The 16,221-nt window shown below is 43.4% G+C and overlaps 3 protein-coding genes across 3 annotated transcripts in view; all 3 read left to right on the forward strand.

Annotated features, from left to right (window-relative positions):
* The first annotated feature begins 3 nt into the window (after nucleotides 1-3).
* LOC111575238 (zinc finger and SCAN domain-containing protein 12-like) lies at nucleotides 4-6,583 on the forward strand. Its single transcript, XM_055017700.1, has 3 exons — nucleotides 4-36; nucleotides 1,081-1,750; nucleotides 3,724-6,583. The coding sequence occupies exons 1-3, from the start codon at nucleotides 4-6 to the stop codon at nucleotides 5,169-5,171; spliced, it is 2,151 nt and encodes a 716-aa protein (XP_054873675.1). The 3' UTR covers nucleotides 5,172-6,583.
* A 1,493-nt stretch (nucleotides 6,584-8,076) lies between these two features.
* LOC111575244 (zinc finger protein 345-like) lies at nucleotides 8,077-13,921 on the forward strand. The gene is made up of 2 exons (XM_023280248.3): nucleotides 8,077-8,435; nucleotides 11,724-13,921. Exons 1-2 carry the CDS (start codon nucleotides 8,120-8,122, stop codon nucleotides 13,772-13,774), a joined length of 2,367 nt encoding a protein of 788 aa, XP_023136016.2. The 5' UTR covers nucleotides 8,077-8,119; the 3' UTR covers nucleotides 13,775-13,921.
* Nucleotides 13,922-15,778: 1,857 nt separating this feature from the next.
* npr1a (natriuretic peptide receptor 1a) overlaps nucleotides 15,779-16,221 on the forward strand; it is a 47,645-nt gene continuing 47,202 nt past the window's right edge. The window contains exon 1 of the mRNA XM_055018156.1: nucleotides 15,779-16,129. The gene's annotated coding sequence lies outside the window, so the exon portion shown is untranslated. The remainder of the gene's footprint in view (nucleotides 16,130-16,221) is intronic.

Consider the following 16,221-nt stretch of genomic DNA (forward strand, 5'->3'; position numbering starts at 1 on the left):
GAGATGCCACATCACACTCTAATAACCGATCGATCAGTCAGTCACTGCAGATATTGATCAGTTTCAGTCAGTTAGCCAGAATATATCAGTGATTGTAGAACAGTAGTGAGAATAAACCTGATCATTAAATCAGTGAAAGCACAGCTAGGACTCAACAATGAAACTTTATTTATTGATTTGAATATTGATTAATCGGTCACTTATTTTCTCTATTAATCATTTAGTCAGTATCAGAAAGTTGTTTGAACCCAAAACCTTAAACATATTCACGTTTCATCTGATGTTCAAAAGACAAAGATATTAAACTCTTTCTTACTTGATTGATTATTCAATCGATTAAATAAAGACGGACGGTGAGCAGATGTCGTGGTGTAGTTCCTCTCACTGCCTGTAGGAAACAGAAGTTGCTTTGCATTTGTGCGAAGAAATGATCAAACATCAGCTTCAGATCATCGTGGAAACAAACTGAAAGAGCCTCTGTGTCTGTAGAGTTTGGAGCAATGCAATGTGGGAGTTTCATGAGTTCCGCTGCAACATAAAGTCCTGCAGAAGGAGAGAGAACTCAGAAATATCTTCTGTCAGAATGACGGAAATCAAAATAAACTTTTCTTCAATTATAATTTTTTTAAAATGCAAAATCCTGGAATCATTGAGTCCAACATCTTTCCACAGATGTTACAACGTCTGCATGCTGTAGATGTTGATCAGCCTGCAGTTCAAGTTAAAACTCTGAATCACAGAATCTGGTTTTGGCAAACAGTTTTTTTTTTTTTCAGATTTTTAAAGAAGACACGTAGGATAAAGTGATTTTGATTAGATGTAATGATTTTAAGCCCTGGTTTGGTCATTTTTTCCTGATAAATTGTCATAAAAATAAAAGGATACAAATGATACAAACTGATCAATACCACAATGTTGTGACTCCCAGGTGTTTTACCTGCCAAAACATCTTAAAAGAAGCGGTTTAACTGACTGAAATGATCTGATTTCATTGATCACAGCAGGGAAGATCAGTTCTTTATTTTTATAAATTAAATCTATGAATCAGACCCACTTGTCCTCAGACTCTCCTGTCCTCAGACCCTCCTGTCCTCAGACCCTCCTGTCCTCAGACCCTCCTGTCCTCAGACCCTCCTGTCCTCAGACCCTCCTGTCCTCAGAAACTCACCTGTCCTCAGACCCTCCTGTCCTGCCGCTGTGCTGCTGCCTCCCTCCAGCAGGGGTCGCTGTCTCTCTCCGCTCCGTTCTCTTCTCTCTGCTTCTTTCTCGTCGTCGACGCGGAACTCGGAGTGTTTACCTCCCCGCTGGCTCTCTTTGTTCTGGAGGCTCCGAGTGCGGAGAAGCCGCAGAATGTGCGCCGTGCAGCTGCTGCGGGTGTCGGTCCATGAGCGGATCAGCGCCGCCGCTGAAGACTTTCTCCTGCAGCTGGAAAAAGGACAAGAAGCGGCGGAGCTCCCGGCGCTGAGAGCGCTGCTCACCGAGCGGCTAACGGCGGCTGCGGAGGAGATCGTCGGTCTGTTGGAGGAAACCGTGGCGGACTACGAGGACCGAGTGGAGCGATCAGAGCGGGAGATCTGCCGCCAGAGGAGGCTGCTGGATGCCGTGCTGAAGCCCGAAGTCCGGCTGTACCGAGCAGGTCAGTCCCCGGTAGCTGCTGCCGGAGACAGCCGAGTTGACCCGAGTGCTGCCGCACCGGGAAACACTGAACAGACAGGTAGAGAGGGGCGGAGCTACCAACACCTGGACACAGGTACCAGCACCGTTACTCTATAGAGTACCGTTCCTATCTAAACAATGTACTCGGATTTAAGTGCAGTTGCTTTGTAGACGCTGTACTCTGGTAAAGTGCTATTACTTTATGGAAAACATGGATTTTTTTTTCAATAACGTTTTTATTATTCAGTTATCAATCATACATGAATTAAAATTAAAATTAACCACCACACCATCAGTGAACTGCTCGTCTTACAATAAAGTTGACTGACAGCCAGCTCTCTACCAAATGTTTGTCATTTACGACTTTTCTAAAGGGTCCTCAGACGTCCCGTTTGTCCTTCATTAGATGCACCATTTTTTTCTTTGGCAATTCCTAAGAAAATATGCATTATTTTCTGGATGAATCAATCAGTTGTTTGGTCTCTAAAATGTCAGAAAATGGTGAAAAGTGTGCATCAGAGTTCCCTCAAATGTTATATCCAAAGATCTTCAGTTTACGGTCATGGAGGAGGAAAGAAACCAGAAAATGTTTACCCTGAAGAAGCTGCAATGGCAGGATTTAGATAAATAAAGAATAACTCAAACTGATAAATTGATAATGAGAACAGTTGGATCGTAGTTTAATTGATAGTTATGAATCGATTATTGCTTCAGCTCTACTAGTGCTGGGCGATATGACGATACATATCGTGAGAACGATAGAAAAGTGTCTATTGTGCCGTTTCTCTTCTATCGTTTCTATCGTTTCTAACCTAATTTTATCAATTATTACAGCAAATATATCATTAAATAGCCTGCGACGATTGTATTAGTGTTTTCTTGTCACTATGCATACTCTAAGTTTATATAAGTGAAAATAAAGATGAATAAAAAAGAGATTTTTCGCAAAGAAACTCCATGTTGTGGTTTTTGCGACATGACGCTGCTTTACGTTCTCTGATTCTCACGCGGGTTTGCGACATGCTTTACGTTACTTAACTCATGAGTGCTGAACGATGGATGTGCAACAGGTAGGGCTGGACTGAATAGCAGTTTCTGGGCTCCGGATATTCGGTCCCCTCCTTAACGTCTGGGAGAGGGGAGTTGATGGACGGACGGACAGAGGAACGACCCCAATATTCGGTTCGGTCCGTGAGGTCAGAGGCGGTGAGCTAATGAAGGAAAGAGCCGAATTTTCAGTTCGTAACGCCCGACGGGGGGTGGAGGTGGAGGTAGGAGGGGGCGAATATTCTCAAAATTAATATCCACATACCACCATGGGACCGAATATTCAGGTCCAGCCCTAGCAACAGGTTGAAGTTTCATGGAAAAAAGTAAGCAATGAAATTTTTGTCAAACTTTTCAGAGAATAACTGAAAACATACTTTGTTGTGGTATATCGTCATATATATCGTTATTGTGATATAAAATAATCCATATCGTGATATATGATTTTTTTCCATATCACCCAGCACTAAGCTCTACACAAAAACACTAAAATGTTACTCTTATACTTAGTATTTCTACAGGTTCAAACTATGTCATTGATTCTGACATTTTAATGATTGACTTTTTAAATGATCTTTAAAATAAGCGCTGATTAGAGTCTCTGTGTTCAAGCTTTAAATCTGGTTTCTGTTTGAAACAACACCTGGTTTATTCTATATAAAATCAACTTCATCTGATCAAAGTTCTACCTTCATACTGTGAATATTTCCAGAGTTCCAGGTCCTTGAAGTTCATAGAGGTGGGTCCAGATTTATCACTTTTTAATGGACTTTTTGCATCATTTCTGAGCTTCAGAACTTTAGACATAAAATGTATTGTCCCAGAGAATAAATCCTGTCTGTAGATGATCCTGGTATGTTCTGTGTGTAAAATGATCCTTTCATTGTCTAGAAGTTGTTCTGACCAACCACCTATCACACATGCTGATATGAGCCTGAGCGGCGCCTCTTAGACATCAGATCTTTGGACCTGTATTGATTTTTGATTGACTGATTCTGATCAGGTGTCGTGTCTCCTCAGAGTCTCTGCAGTCGGTGAGCGACTCGAACCTCCATCCTCCACTCGACCCTGCAGACCTGATTGACCATGATGTCAGCGATGCGTCTATGCCGCCCTCACCGTCCTACCAGCCGCCGGTGTCCGGCAGCAGCGACGGAGACCCGGACAGCGACTGGGGCGAGCAGAAGCGGGGACTTGGCCCTCAGAGGAGGAGGAAGAAGAGAGGACGGCCGCCGCTTGCCATCAACAAACGAAAACGTTCAAGTCCGGCTCAGCTGTTCAACTGTTATGTTTGTGGCCGCTCTCTGCAGGGGAAAGGCTTCCTGCTCAAACACGTGCTGCACGCCTGCGCCAACAACGCGGACTACCGCTGCGGCTACTGTGGCGAATGTTTGGACTCCGTGGACAACCTAAAGGCTCACGTTGAGGAACACCAGCAGAACAGCAAGACGTGCTCGTTCTGCGGGAAAACCTTCCACTCCATCCTGGCGCAGGAGCTGCATGTCCGACTGCACACCGGCGAGAAACCCCACAGCTGCCACGTCTGCGGCAAGAAGTTCAGCCAGAAAGGCAACCTGACGTCGCACCTGCGCGTGCACGCCGCCGAAAAGCCCTTCAAATGTAAGGAGTGCAGCCGTGCCTTCTGCCACATGACCTCGCTCGAGCGCCACATGGAGGAGCACAGCGGCGCGGCGGTGCATGCATGCAGCGTCTGTGGTCAGGAGTTCAGTAAACGCCACAGTCTACGGCGGCACATGGTGACTCATCAGAAGGACGCCGTGCCCAAACCGAAGAGGTGCCGCGGCCCTGCGCTGTCATACTGCTGTAAGGTTTGTAACCTCGCCTTTGACAGAAAGAGCCTCTTGGTGAAACACGTGGAGATGCACCTGCAGGACACCGAGCACTGCTGCGGACTATGCGGACACCAGTATGAGTCCGCCGACAGCCTCGCCACGCACCTGCGCTCCCACCGCGACACCGGCAGCACATGTGACACTTGTGGGAAGTGCTTCCCGGGTCACTCGGCACTGCTGATGCACCTGCGGATCCATACAGGTGAGAAACCGTACGCCTGCAGCTACTGTGGGAAGGCCTTCAACCAGAGCGGCAACCTGAAAACACACCTTAAAATTCACACCGGTGAGCGTGCCTTCTCCTGCAGCCTCTGCGGGAAAGGCTTCACGCAGAAACAGACACTTGACACTCATGTCCGCTTTCACAACAAAGAGCGCCGCTACCTGTGCCAGGTGTGCGGGAAAGGCTTCATGCAGGATGTGGACCTGAAGAGACACATGCTGATCCACACTGGTGAGAAACCGTACGGCTGCCGCATCTGTGGGAAAAGCTTCCAGGCCCGTCGCTCACTCAACGGGCACCTGAAGGTTCACACTGCTGGAGCAGCCAGCGCCGCTGCAGAGGACGAGGTGGAGCCGGTGGACGGATTCTACTCAGGATTCATCCAGCTGTAGAGACGTCTGCTGGTCGGAGGGCTGGAACGTGTTTGCAACATCAAGATCTGAACAATGCATTGATCAGTCAGGTTATTGGTTTGTCGATCAGGACTTTGATGATCGATTGATTGTCCCAGTTTCATTCTGAACAATGATTCTGTTTTCTTTAGCAAATCATGATCTGTCTTCAGTTCGTCTTTTTGTCTGACTGTGAACTCCATGTTTTCACTGTATTTGCAATCTTCAGTTTATTGATCAGCTGATTGATCAACTCAGTGTTCAGTTACAAATTTCCTAATTTTTTCAGCTGTTGTTTAGCATCTTCATCTTGCACTTACTATATTTTTTGTTCACAGAAGATAAAAACTAAGTCAGACTGCTCAGAAAACAGAACGCATGTTTTTCATTCAGTTAATCGATGATGAAAATTATCGTTAGCTGCAGAAGTATTGATCGATTAAAGAGCTGCAAGCGTGAGGCCTATAGTGATGTTCACAAGTTTAAAACAATTTGATGAGAATGTATTGATCCGTCATTTGTGTTTGAGATCTCTTCATTATGACCTCGTCTGTAAAACTCTCCTCAGTCTGAGCTGATCAACACATTATTGATCATCTCAGTGATGATCAGTGACGCTGCCTGAGATCCTGAGATGTGAATGAGCTGCTGGTGGTGAATCTGCTGATCTTCTCCTCTTACGGTGTATTGATCAGTGTATTGATTATTGGTGATTTATTGATCAGTGTGTTGATCAGCGTATTGATTAGTATATTGATTGGGGATGTTAATCATTGTATTGATTGGTGGTGTTGATCAGTGTATTGATCAGCAATACCAATCAATGTATTGATTGGTAATATTGATCAGTGTATTGATTGGTGGTGTTGATCAGTGTATTGATCGGGAATATTGATTGTGGTATTGATCGGTTTTATTGGTCAATGTAGTGATCATGGTATTGATCAATGTATTGATCGGTTATGTTGATCAGTATATCAATTGGTTGTATTGATCAGTGCATTGATCATAGTATTAATCAGTGTATTGATCTTGGTATTGATCAGTGGTAAAGATCTATGTATTGATCAGTTGTACTGATCAATGTATTGATTGTGGTATTGATCTGTGGTGACCTGCAGCAGGTGAATGTTTCATAATTCATAATGCGACTGTAACAACATGTCAGATTGTTTCTGTTTCAGTTGTGACTCTGCAGGTTTCAGATTTGGTTTGACCTGCAAGAGATTGACAGTCACAGCTGGAGAGAACCAAACATCAGCTAAAGAACACCTGAGAGGTCTGCAGGTTCCTCACCTGTTTCCATCAGAGCCTCTAATCAGATGTCAGCAAATATTGATCATCTGTTTCAGATTCACAAACTTTCATACTTTCACTGATTGTCTTCAATAAAATCAGTGTTTCTGTTGTGATTTTGTTCAGCTTTTTGTGGACCTGGAACTAAACTCACCTGGTTTCAGGTAAATGTGATGTCAGAGCCCCTTATCTGACTCTGTTCAATCTAACACTTGGTCTCTCAGCTGCTGCAGTAACTGATGGAGACTAGTGAGGCGTTTAGGGAACATCTGGAACCTACAGCATTAGAAAACAGCTTGTTACACTAGGATGGACTTTTTCCATCACTTCTGAGCCTCATCACTCCATCAGTATAGCAGATAGACACATGACATTTTAGGAGGAAACACACATTTGAGTTCTGATTAAAAAAAACTGCAGCCAGATCAGTTTTACAGTCATCCAGGTGTCACAGTCTAAACATTAAATCTGGTTTTAGTTTCACTCCAGTGAATTATCAGAAAACAGAAACACATCCAGGGTACCGATGATTGTTTCTGTGACTCTGTGTTATAGATGTTAAGCTACTGGAGTTTTACTGTTCAAACTATGTTACATCCCATAATACTGATGCTCACAGTTGGTTATAGAGAAAATGAATAGAAACCACATTTGTCTGATTCTGGCTGTTAAGGGGTGTTTTTTTTTTCTTCTTTTCTTTTAGATTTGTGGAAAAACTGAGATGATAAACAGAAACTTATTATTATTATTATTATTATTATTATTATTATTATTATTATTATTATTATTATTATTGCTCAGGCTGCAGCTGAACAGACTGAATTAAAAAGCTCAATGTCTCTTTAAGAAAATGGGTCTGAACTTCAGCAGTTAGGAGTCTGATTGTAACAGAACCAAAGAGGAGCCACCTCTGACCCACATCATCACCTGCAGCAGAACCAGAACTAGAACCAGCAGCTGATCTCACTGAAGGGATTCAAAGGAAGTTATGATGAGGATGAAGTGGTGTATAGATGATGGATGGATGGATGGATGGATGGATGGATGGATGGATGGATGGATGGATGGATCTCTGTCGTGCCTCATCCACTTCTCCATCTGATTGGTTAGACATCAACATTTTCATTTCTTCTGTAATGTGTATCAATTCAAAATATCAGCTATTCATCCCTTTGATTACTAATAATCATTATCAATCAGCAGAATTTACTGGTTTGTTTCCAGTCTGCCCAGTTTGATCTGAGCTTAAATCAGTGATCCTGTAACTGGAGAGCTTCAGGCTAGTACTGTAGTCCTGCAGTAGTACTGTAGTAGTACTGCAGTAGTACTGTGGTAGTACTGTAGTCCTGCAGTAGTACTGTAGTAGTACTGCAGTAGTACTGTGGTAGTACTGTAGTCCTGCAGTAGTACTGTAGTAGTACTGCAGTAGTACTGTGGTAGTACTGTAGTCCTGCAGTAGTCCTGCAGTAGTACTGTAGTAGTACTGCAGTAGTACTGTGGTAGTACTGTCTCAGTAGTCCTCTCGGTAGCAGCAGTGTGTCCTCCTGACCAGCAGGGGGCAGCCTCCTCCACCTCCTCCGGCTCTCTGGGAGCCCCTTGACCCGGGTCAGAACGGGTCAGACCGGGCTGTTTTCCTTCCTCCTGGCCCGCGTATGGACCTCTGTACCGGGATGTCTGAGGCAGGAGCTCCGCCGCGCTGCGGTCTCCGGGTCCTGGCGGACTCGGTGTCGGAGCAGCTGGCCCAGGTCGGGGAGGAGGTGTTGTCCGTGCTGGAGAAGCGCAGCGGCGGGTCCAGCTGCTGCGGAGCCCCGCTGCTGCGGATGCTGCTCAGTGAGCGACTGGCGGCGGCGGCGCAGCGGATCGTGGCGCTGCTGAAGCGGGAGGTGGAGGAGTACCGGCGGCAGCTGGAGCGGCAGGGCCGGCTGCTGGAGGCGGTGCTGAGCCCGGTGGTCCGACTGACCCGGACAGGTGAGCCGCTCAGACCCAAGAGTCCCAGTTTATTTAATTAACCCGTTTAATCCAAAATTTTCCCCTGCAAAGTAAGTGCATGCATTTCACTCCTTAGAGCTCCCTAACACATAATATGTACACATTTTTTCATTTCATGTTGGTTTTGTTTGTGAAAATGTAGGTTTTATACTCGGCAACAATAGCTGCCGGTGGGAAACCACATAGTCTAAATTTACACAAATTCTTCAGTATGAACCTATTTACACATCTTTTTTAAAGTACGAATAACACTAATAAGTGTAATATATTATAACTAGGCATGGATATAAGTGTGTTCACAACTTTATAAGTTACATAAAGACACCATGGCTACGCACACTGAAGAGAACTAAAACTGACAATGCATTTATAGAACTTATACACTTGTATTTCACAGTCTCATAAAACAGTTAAATAACCATAGAGCTAAGAGTGTTTGATCTTACAAAATAAGAACTGACCATAGTTTACTAAAATAAAATAAATCCACATTGTGGCAGTAGCTTAGATTGACTATTTCCTGACCACTAACATCATGACCAGAAGATGAGTGTACATCATGCTTCCATGCAGCTGATAGCTGTTTTGTGTATGGCATGTGTTGTTGTTTTGTGTATGGCATCATCTTGTGAGCATCCTTAGAGTTAGAGGATACATCAGCAGGAACAAATCAACAGCGTCTGCTTTAGTTTGTTTCATGCTGTCTGCTGCAGTTCCTCCATAGGTCACAAAATCTGGTTTATTGGATGGACTATGTATTGACTATGTATTGGACTATGTATTATGCTAGCAGCAACAAATGTTGCCATGCTTATGTTTACTATTCTTAGGATCAGAAGATGCATGCAGGCATAAAATTCTCATTATATATCAGTAGTAGATAATATTAAAAATGTATGTACAAAATATGTCAGTTATATCTGTTAATTAAGGTATTTAAATAAATTCTTCTTGTACAGTTTGAGGCAGACATCTCCTTCCATCGGTGCAGGCAGGAAGTAAAGAGGCCTAGTCATGTGACCATTCACACTAGTCACATGACATTAATACAATTTAGAGGAGACAACCTATTCTTTGATTTTAAAACTTGCATTAGCTGTCCAAAGCCAAAGAACCCTTTTAGAGAATAAAAATTATAAGACAAATGAGCGGCTACAATTGTTGCCAGTGGGATTAAATGGGTTAATATATGAGTTTATCAAACACAACCGAACGTCCAACAAACTGACGTACACATGCAATCACTTAAAACACGATTCTTCACAGTACTCTGATTACTTTACACAGTATTTGGAGAATTTTCAAAAGCTAAATATTTTCACAGTTCAAAAACGTTTTGCATTAAGGCAATTGAAACACAAACACTGAATTAACGATTAAATTCTTCATTTTCAGTTTCCAGCAGTCTGAAGCTGCTTTCAGTAAATATTCAGAAACACAAGAAGACAACTTCCAGTCTGACCTTTCTCTGCTGTGTTTCAAAAACTGTTTTGCTGGAAGGATGCAGAATTTGTTTCAGAATTTAAAGTTTTTACAGCAGTTTGTTGTGAAAACAAGTCAGAGTCGTGAAAGTTCAGATTATTGCAGCAGTTTGTAGGAGATTCAGTTCAGCTGTTTGTACACAGATGGTCGTATTTTCATTAAACTCTGTGAAAAACAAAATCAAAACCTTCATTCTGGATCTGAATCTCTTGTGTGTCTGAGTTTGGAGGAAACAGAAAAAATAGTAGTATAATATCTATTATGTTATAATATTAAACTGCACCAGAATGAACCACCAATGAAACAGCTTCAAACAGCATAAAAGGTCTGAAAAATCATAAGTAATTTAAACATGTGTGGTTCCAGTGATGTTTGTGAGCACAGTTATGGAAGTAAATCTGCTTTATAATGTAGAGGAAAATTAAAACTTCTGTAAAAGTGTCTGAAAGCTCATAAATATTCTTCCTGGATGTTTTCTACATGACCCATAAGAAATAATTAGAAATGAACAACCTGCAGATGTTCTAGCAGCTCATTACACAGAATTTGTCCCATTATTTTAAAGCAAACAAACATTGTAGTTACAGTTAAAATAAATACAATAAAAACAAGACATTTCCTGTATTTAAATGATAATAAATGTATAAAACAATGGCAGGTCATTTCCCAACCTTTGTCCTGTAACTATGAAGTTTATGGTTAATTTACTGTCAGTTAAACAAAGATCATTTTTGTGAAAACACCACAAAACTGTTCTCGTAGTTAATGATCAATCTATCAAGTCTCCTCAGACATAGCTATAAAAATAACTCATACTTTCACATTTCCGTAAAAATACTAAATTATAATAAATGGACATGTGTTTTTTTTAATGTCTTATTTGTTAAATTTGCTGATTTGTTCTGAACATTACAAATAGAAACAGATCATCAGTGAATCCTGGTCACAGTTTCTGTTTTTGCTTTGTTGTTTATTCAGAGTTTAGATGAACGTAAGCCTAAATCAGGACAGAAACAGTCGGATGAAATGTTTGAGGTGGAAAAACACTGAAGCAATAATTTAATCAACTGAATGATGAATCAGCTTATCGTTGATAATTTGATCTTCACACCTGATGCAGCTTTAAGACGTCCGATGCTGAGATAAACTGACGACGTTTGAGGCCTCGACTGCAGCTGAACCAACTGATTTAAATGTTCTATCAAATTACATGATGGTAAGTGATGCTGCAGCTGAACAACCGAGACGGATTTTAAGATTCATGCTCAGATACGAGTTCAGACGAGCGATGATCTAAACAATGTTCTGCATATTTATCTTCCACATTTTCTGATCTTTGTTTGCTGCATTCAAGTACAGCTGGAAAACTTGGTTTTATTTTTTCATCATTCCAAAAAACCAATCGATTCTCCACCCTGACCTCCTTTGGAATCAGCCGATGCCTTATCTGCAGTAAATTTAATGAAGTTTTACCTTCATACTATACGTCTATATTTCTGGCTGAAAGGGGGCTTAAAAATGAAAAAGTAATGTAAATGTAAAGTGATACACGTGGACCCACCTTTATGTGCTTAAAGGGCCTGAAACTTTGAGAATATTCATAGTATGAAGGCAAAACTTTGCTTTTTTAAATACAGTTTCTGTAGATAAGGAATCAGCTGATTCTGGGGGAACTTTGATCAGATTTGGTTGATTTTACTTGAAACGACTGCTGTGAAATGAAAACCTGCAGCTGTCTGGCTGTTTCCGTAGAGCTCCTGAACTGAAGGCCTTCTCTCCTTTCAGACTCGTCTCCTCTCAGGACAACCACCACTGATGATGACCTGCCAACAGACTCCGCCCACCTACCCACAGCCCCACTAAGCTCCGCCTCTTCGGAAGTCTCTGCAACTGAGAGTGACGCTGACTGGAGGGGTGGCGACGTCTCCGACAGTAAAACAACAGACAGGACGGCCAGAGGACGGCGCCTCAGCAAACAGCGGGCGGCACCATCGGACCGGCCGGAGAATCAGCGCTGTTTCATCTGTGAGAAAACTTTCCGCCTTAGAGGGAACCTACTGAAACACGTAGAGACGCACTCAGATGACCCACAGCGACTCTGTGGAGTCTGTGGACAGCATGTTGAGTCCTCGGATGGTTTGTCGAACCACCTCAGGTCTCACAGAGAAACTAGCGGTGGCACCTGCGATGTCTGCGGGAAAACATTTCAGAACATGGAGACACACATGAGGAGCCACACCGGCATCAAACCGTTCAACTGCGACATTTGTGGCAAACGTTTCCCTCGACCTGGTGCACTGCGGCGCCACAAGAAGATCCACAGCAGGACGGAGCCACTGCACCCGAGGACGGACGGAGGACAGACGGAAGAAGATGACAGCAGTGATGATGGCCAGTCGGAGACGCTGAAACCACAAAGAGATGGAGGACATGTCTCTGGCCAGCCGCCTGCCACCCTCTGTTGCAGAGTCTGCGGTGATTCCTTCCACAGCCGTGGCTTCCTGAGGAAACATGCTGAGACGCACTGCAGGGATGCTGCCTGCGTCTGCGGGGTCTGCAGCAACCAGTTTGACTCACCTGATGCTCTGCTAGCTCACCTGCAGTCTCACCGAGAGACCGGCGGCACCTGCAGCATCTGCGGGAAGAAGTTCCAGAACATGGAGACGCATATGCGCAGTCACACCGGCGTCAAACCGTACCGCTGCGGTGTCTGTGCCAAACGCTTCCCCCGACCGGGAGCACTCAGGCGTCACAAGAAGATTCACAGCGGCGAGCGGCCACACGTCTGCCAGTACTGTGGCAAGACTTTCATCGAGAGCAGCGCCCTGAAAATGCACAGCCGTAGCCACTCATGGGAGGTCCAGGAAGATGACGACGTCCAGCCAGCAGTAGATCATCCGAGTTTGACGCCTGAGGCGAAGGACACCAGGATGCCACCTCCAGCACCACCCTGTTGTAAAGTCTGCGGTGAAGCATTTCAGAGTCATGGGAGTCTGAGGAAACACGCCAAGAGCCACTCAGCAGAGTCCATCTGTGGCATCTGTGGTGAAAACCTGCCAGCGTCACAAATGCTGATGGACCACCTACAGACTCACCGAGATGCCGGGAAGATCTGCCACATCTGTGGCAAAACCTACCAGAACATCGACACCCACATGCGCAGCCACACAGGTGTCAAACCGTACCGCTGCGGCATCTGTGGGAAAAGCTTCCCACGGCCCGGTGCTCTGCGGCGCCACAAGAGAATCCACAGCGGTGAGCGGCCGTACATATGTGAGTTCTGTGGGAAGACTTTTATCGATAATGGTGCTTTGACAACACACATCAGGAACCACACCGGAGACAAACCTGCCAACCGCGTGTCCTGTGACACTTGTGGCAAAAGCCTGGCCTCAGTCCATGTACTCGAAGTACACAAGAGGATCCACACTGGCGAAAAGCCCTTCCAGTGTCGTGTCTGTGGAAAAGCCTTCAGGCAGGTAGGAGGGCTTAATGCCCATATGCTGACGCACACTGGTGAGAAGCCATTTGGCTGCAGCGTCTGTGGCAAGAGCTTCAGCACCAAAGGTTACCTGGAGACACACCTACGCTTCCACCGCAAGGAGCGTGCCTTCAGCTGCCCGCTATGCTGGAAGGCCTTTGTCACCAAGAACGACCTGAAGAAACACCTGCTGACGCATAGCGGCGAGAAACCGTACAGCTGCCGCATCTGCGGGAAGAGCTACCAGGAGAAACGCTCCCGAGATGTTCACATGAAGGTCCACCTGGATGCCCACATCAACAAGGAGCCAATCAGAGGGCAGGATGCCCTGCAGCCGGACTTAATCCAGCTGTAGAGCTACAATTTGTTACACCAGTTTATACTGGTTCCACACACTGGTGATCAGAAACCAGTTGACTGGACACTAAACTGTTCCAGACAGTTACCAAATAAATCCAAGTATAATCCAAATAAACAAAATCTATATAGAATGCTTTAAAAAGTTGTTTTCCCATGTTTTACACACACTCACACACTCCTCCAAACATATGTATAGATATGCATGTACAGATTTAGATACATAGATTTATGTATGTTTTTATTTTTTATATATATATATATATATATATATATATATATATATATATATATATATATATATATATATATATATATATATATATATTATATATGTACATAGTTGTGAACTAATGCTTTCATCCACTTGTAAAGTCCATGTTTATCATTACAGTCTGAGTTTCCAAAGACTCATAGAATTTCTCTGAATTTTCTATGATGGAATCATTGAAACTTAGGAATCTTTCTCATAAAAAAACATGTATTTTGGTTCTTTGATAGATTTATTAAACGTCTTCTGGAAATATGAAAATCTGTTGGGCCATAAATATACATAAACAAATGAAAATATTTGGTTACATTTGTCCATTTTCTCCCTAGTTAGGTTCTTTTGGTTTCCTTCTACAAGCTTCTGGTTTATCTGTGATCAGCAGCAGACTTGAGTGGAGCTTTAAGGTTCTGCTTCTAGAGGAAGAACTTCTTTCTTCATGGATCCTTTCAGCTCATGTTGATGTAAAACCCTGTGGACACTGACAGCTGTGTTCCAGCAGCTTCTCATTCATTCAGACCTGCTTTTTCATGATTCTTGGTTGACTCTTGACCATCCTGACCAATCATCTCTCAGCAGCAGGTGATAATTTGTGTTTTCTTCCTGATGGTGGCAGTAACACAACTGGACCATGAACTTTATTCTGACAGATTATTTTAGATCTGAAGCTGCTTTGAAATGGCTCCAAGTGACTTTCAGACTTGTTCAAGTCAATGAGTTGCTTTTTTCAGATCTTTGCTGAGCTCCTCAGACTTTCCCACTGTAGTGTCTGAGTCTAATGAGTGGATCTAATGGGTTCTATTTAAACTGGCCTGGTTGAGTCAGCAGCTGTAGTCAATCATAATCACTCACAAAAAATTAAGAGGCCCTGAAACTAAGAAAATGTGATTAAAACAACTTTTATATCACCAAAATTGATACTTCAAGTTGCTGTATGTTTTTTTAAACAGCTGTTTTTTTTCATATTTCCAGAAGAACTTTAACAAATCTATGAAAGAACAAAATGTATGATTGTTTTTCGCCATAAAGACTTGTGTGCTTCAATGATTCCATCACAGAACAATAGAAGCTGTAGACTCAAGGCTGCGATGAACTACATGGTCTTGACAAGTGTAACTGATAAAAGCTGAAAACAAGGCTTTGGGTCATTTAAATTCTGATCAAGGAGCTCCTGCAGGTCACAGACTTCATTATTACTCTTCTCTTGAAGCTCTGCTGCGATTCCTCAAATCTTCCAGGGTTCTTGAAATTTACAAGTTACTCAGCTGTCATTTTCAGTCATTTCATCATCATTGTGTCATAGGTGAGTGACTGGTTCTTCTCTTTAAACTTAAAAATACATTTTAGCTGAAGATTCCTTCAGCGAGTGCACGGCCATGATGGTGTGTTCAAGTACAACAACTAGTGTTAGACAAAAGAAACACAAACGGATGAGTATTTTCATTAACAGGAGTGTGGGAGGAAGACAGGGAGTGTGCGTCCGTGTGTGTGTGTGTGTGTGTGTGTGTGTGTGTGTGTGTGTGTGTGTGTGTGTGTGTGTGTGTGTGCGTGCGCGTGTTCGTGTGTGTGGTCATTTCCAGGAAGAGGTACATAGAAGGAGAGTTTGTGTGTGTTACTAAGTGACTTCCTGGTCCACCGGGTGTATCCTGTAAAACACACACACACACACACACTAGGTCATGTGTGTGTGTAGTATATTAACTTAATGAACGACGACATACATAGTGATGTCACAGCCGTTTTCCTGCCATCAGGCCCGGCGTGTTGCTGATAATCTTGTATCATCAGGACGGACACATTCAGGAAAGCAGAGATTTTAGAGCAGCTTCTAGCAGGTGAGAGTTGGGCGGAGAGTTCAGCTGAAGGTCAAACTGTTGAATCATTAAACCCGAACTGATTGTGGTATAAAACTGGCACACTCAGTCCCAGGATGAAGTTTTCTTTCGTCTGTGTTTTTTAAAAAACGTGGATGAGATGAGAAGAGTCTGGAAGAGTTCCGTCGCAGCAGAAAGATAACGTTAAAGTCCGTGAAATACTGCGGCCTGTTGAGGAGGTTTGGAGCAGATCAGAGAAGCTGTGCAGCAGGTAAAGTTCATCACAAGTTTCACCTTAATTCAGGTTTTACTTCTTCTGTAACAACAAAAAAATCACTGCGACATAACAGTAACACAATAATT

The sequence above is a fragment of the Amphiprion ocellaris genome, chromosome 15 (genome assembly GCF_022539595.1).
Source record: "Amphiprion ocellaris isolate individual 3 ecotype Okinawa chromosome 15, ASM2253959v1, whole genome shotgun sequence".
Taxonomy (NCBI): domain Eukaryota; kingdom Metazoa; phylum Chordata; class Actinopteri; family Pomacentridae; genus Amphiprion; species Amphiprion ocellaris.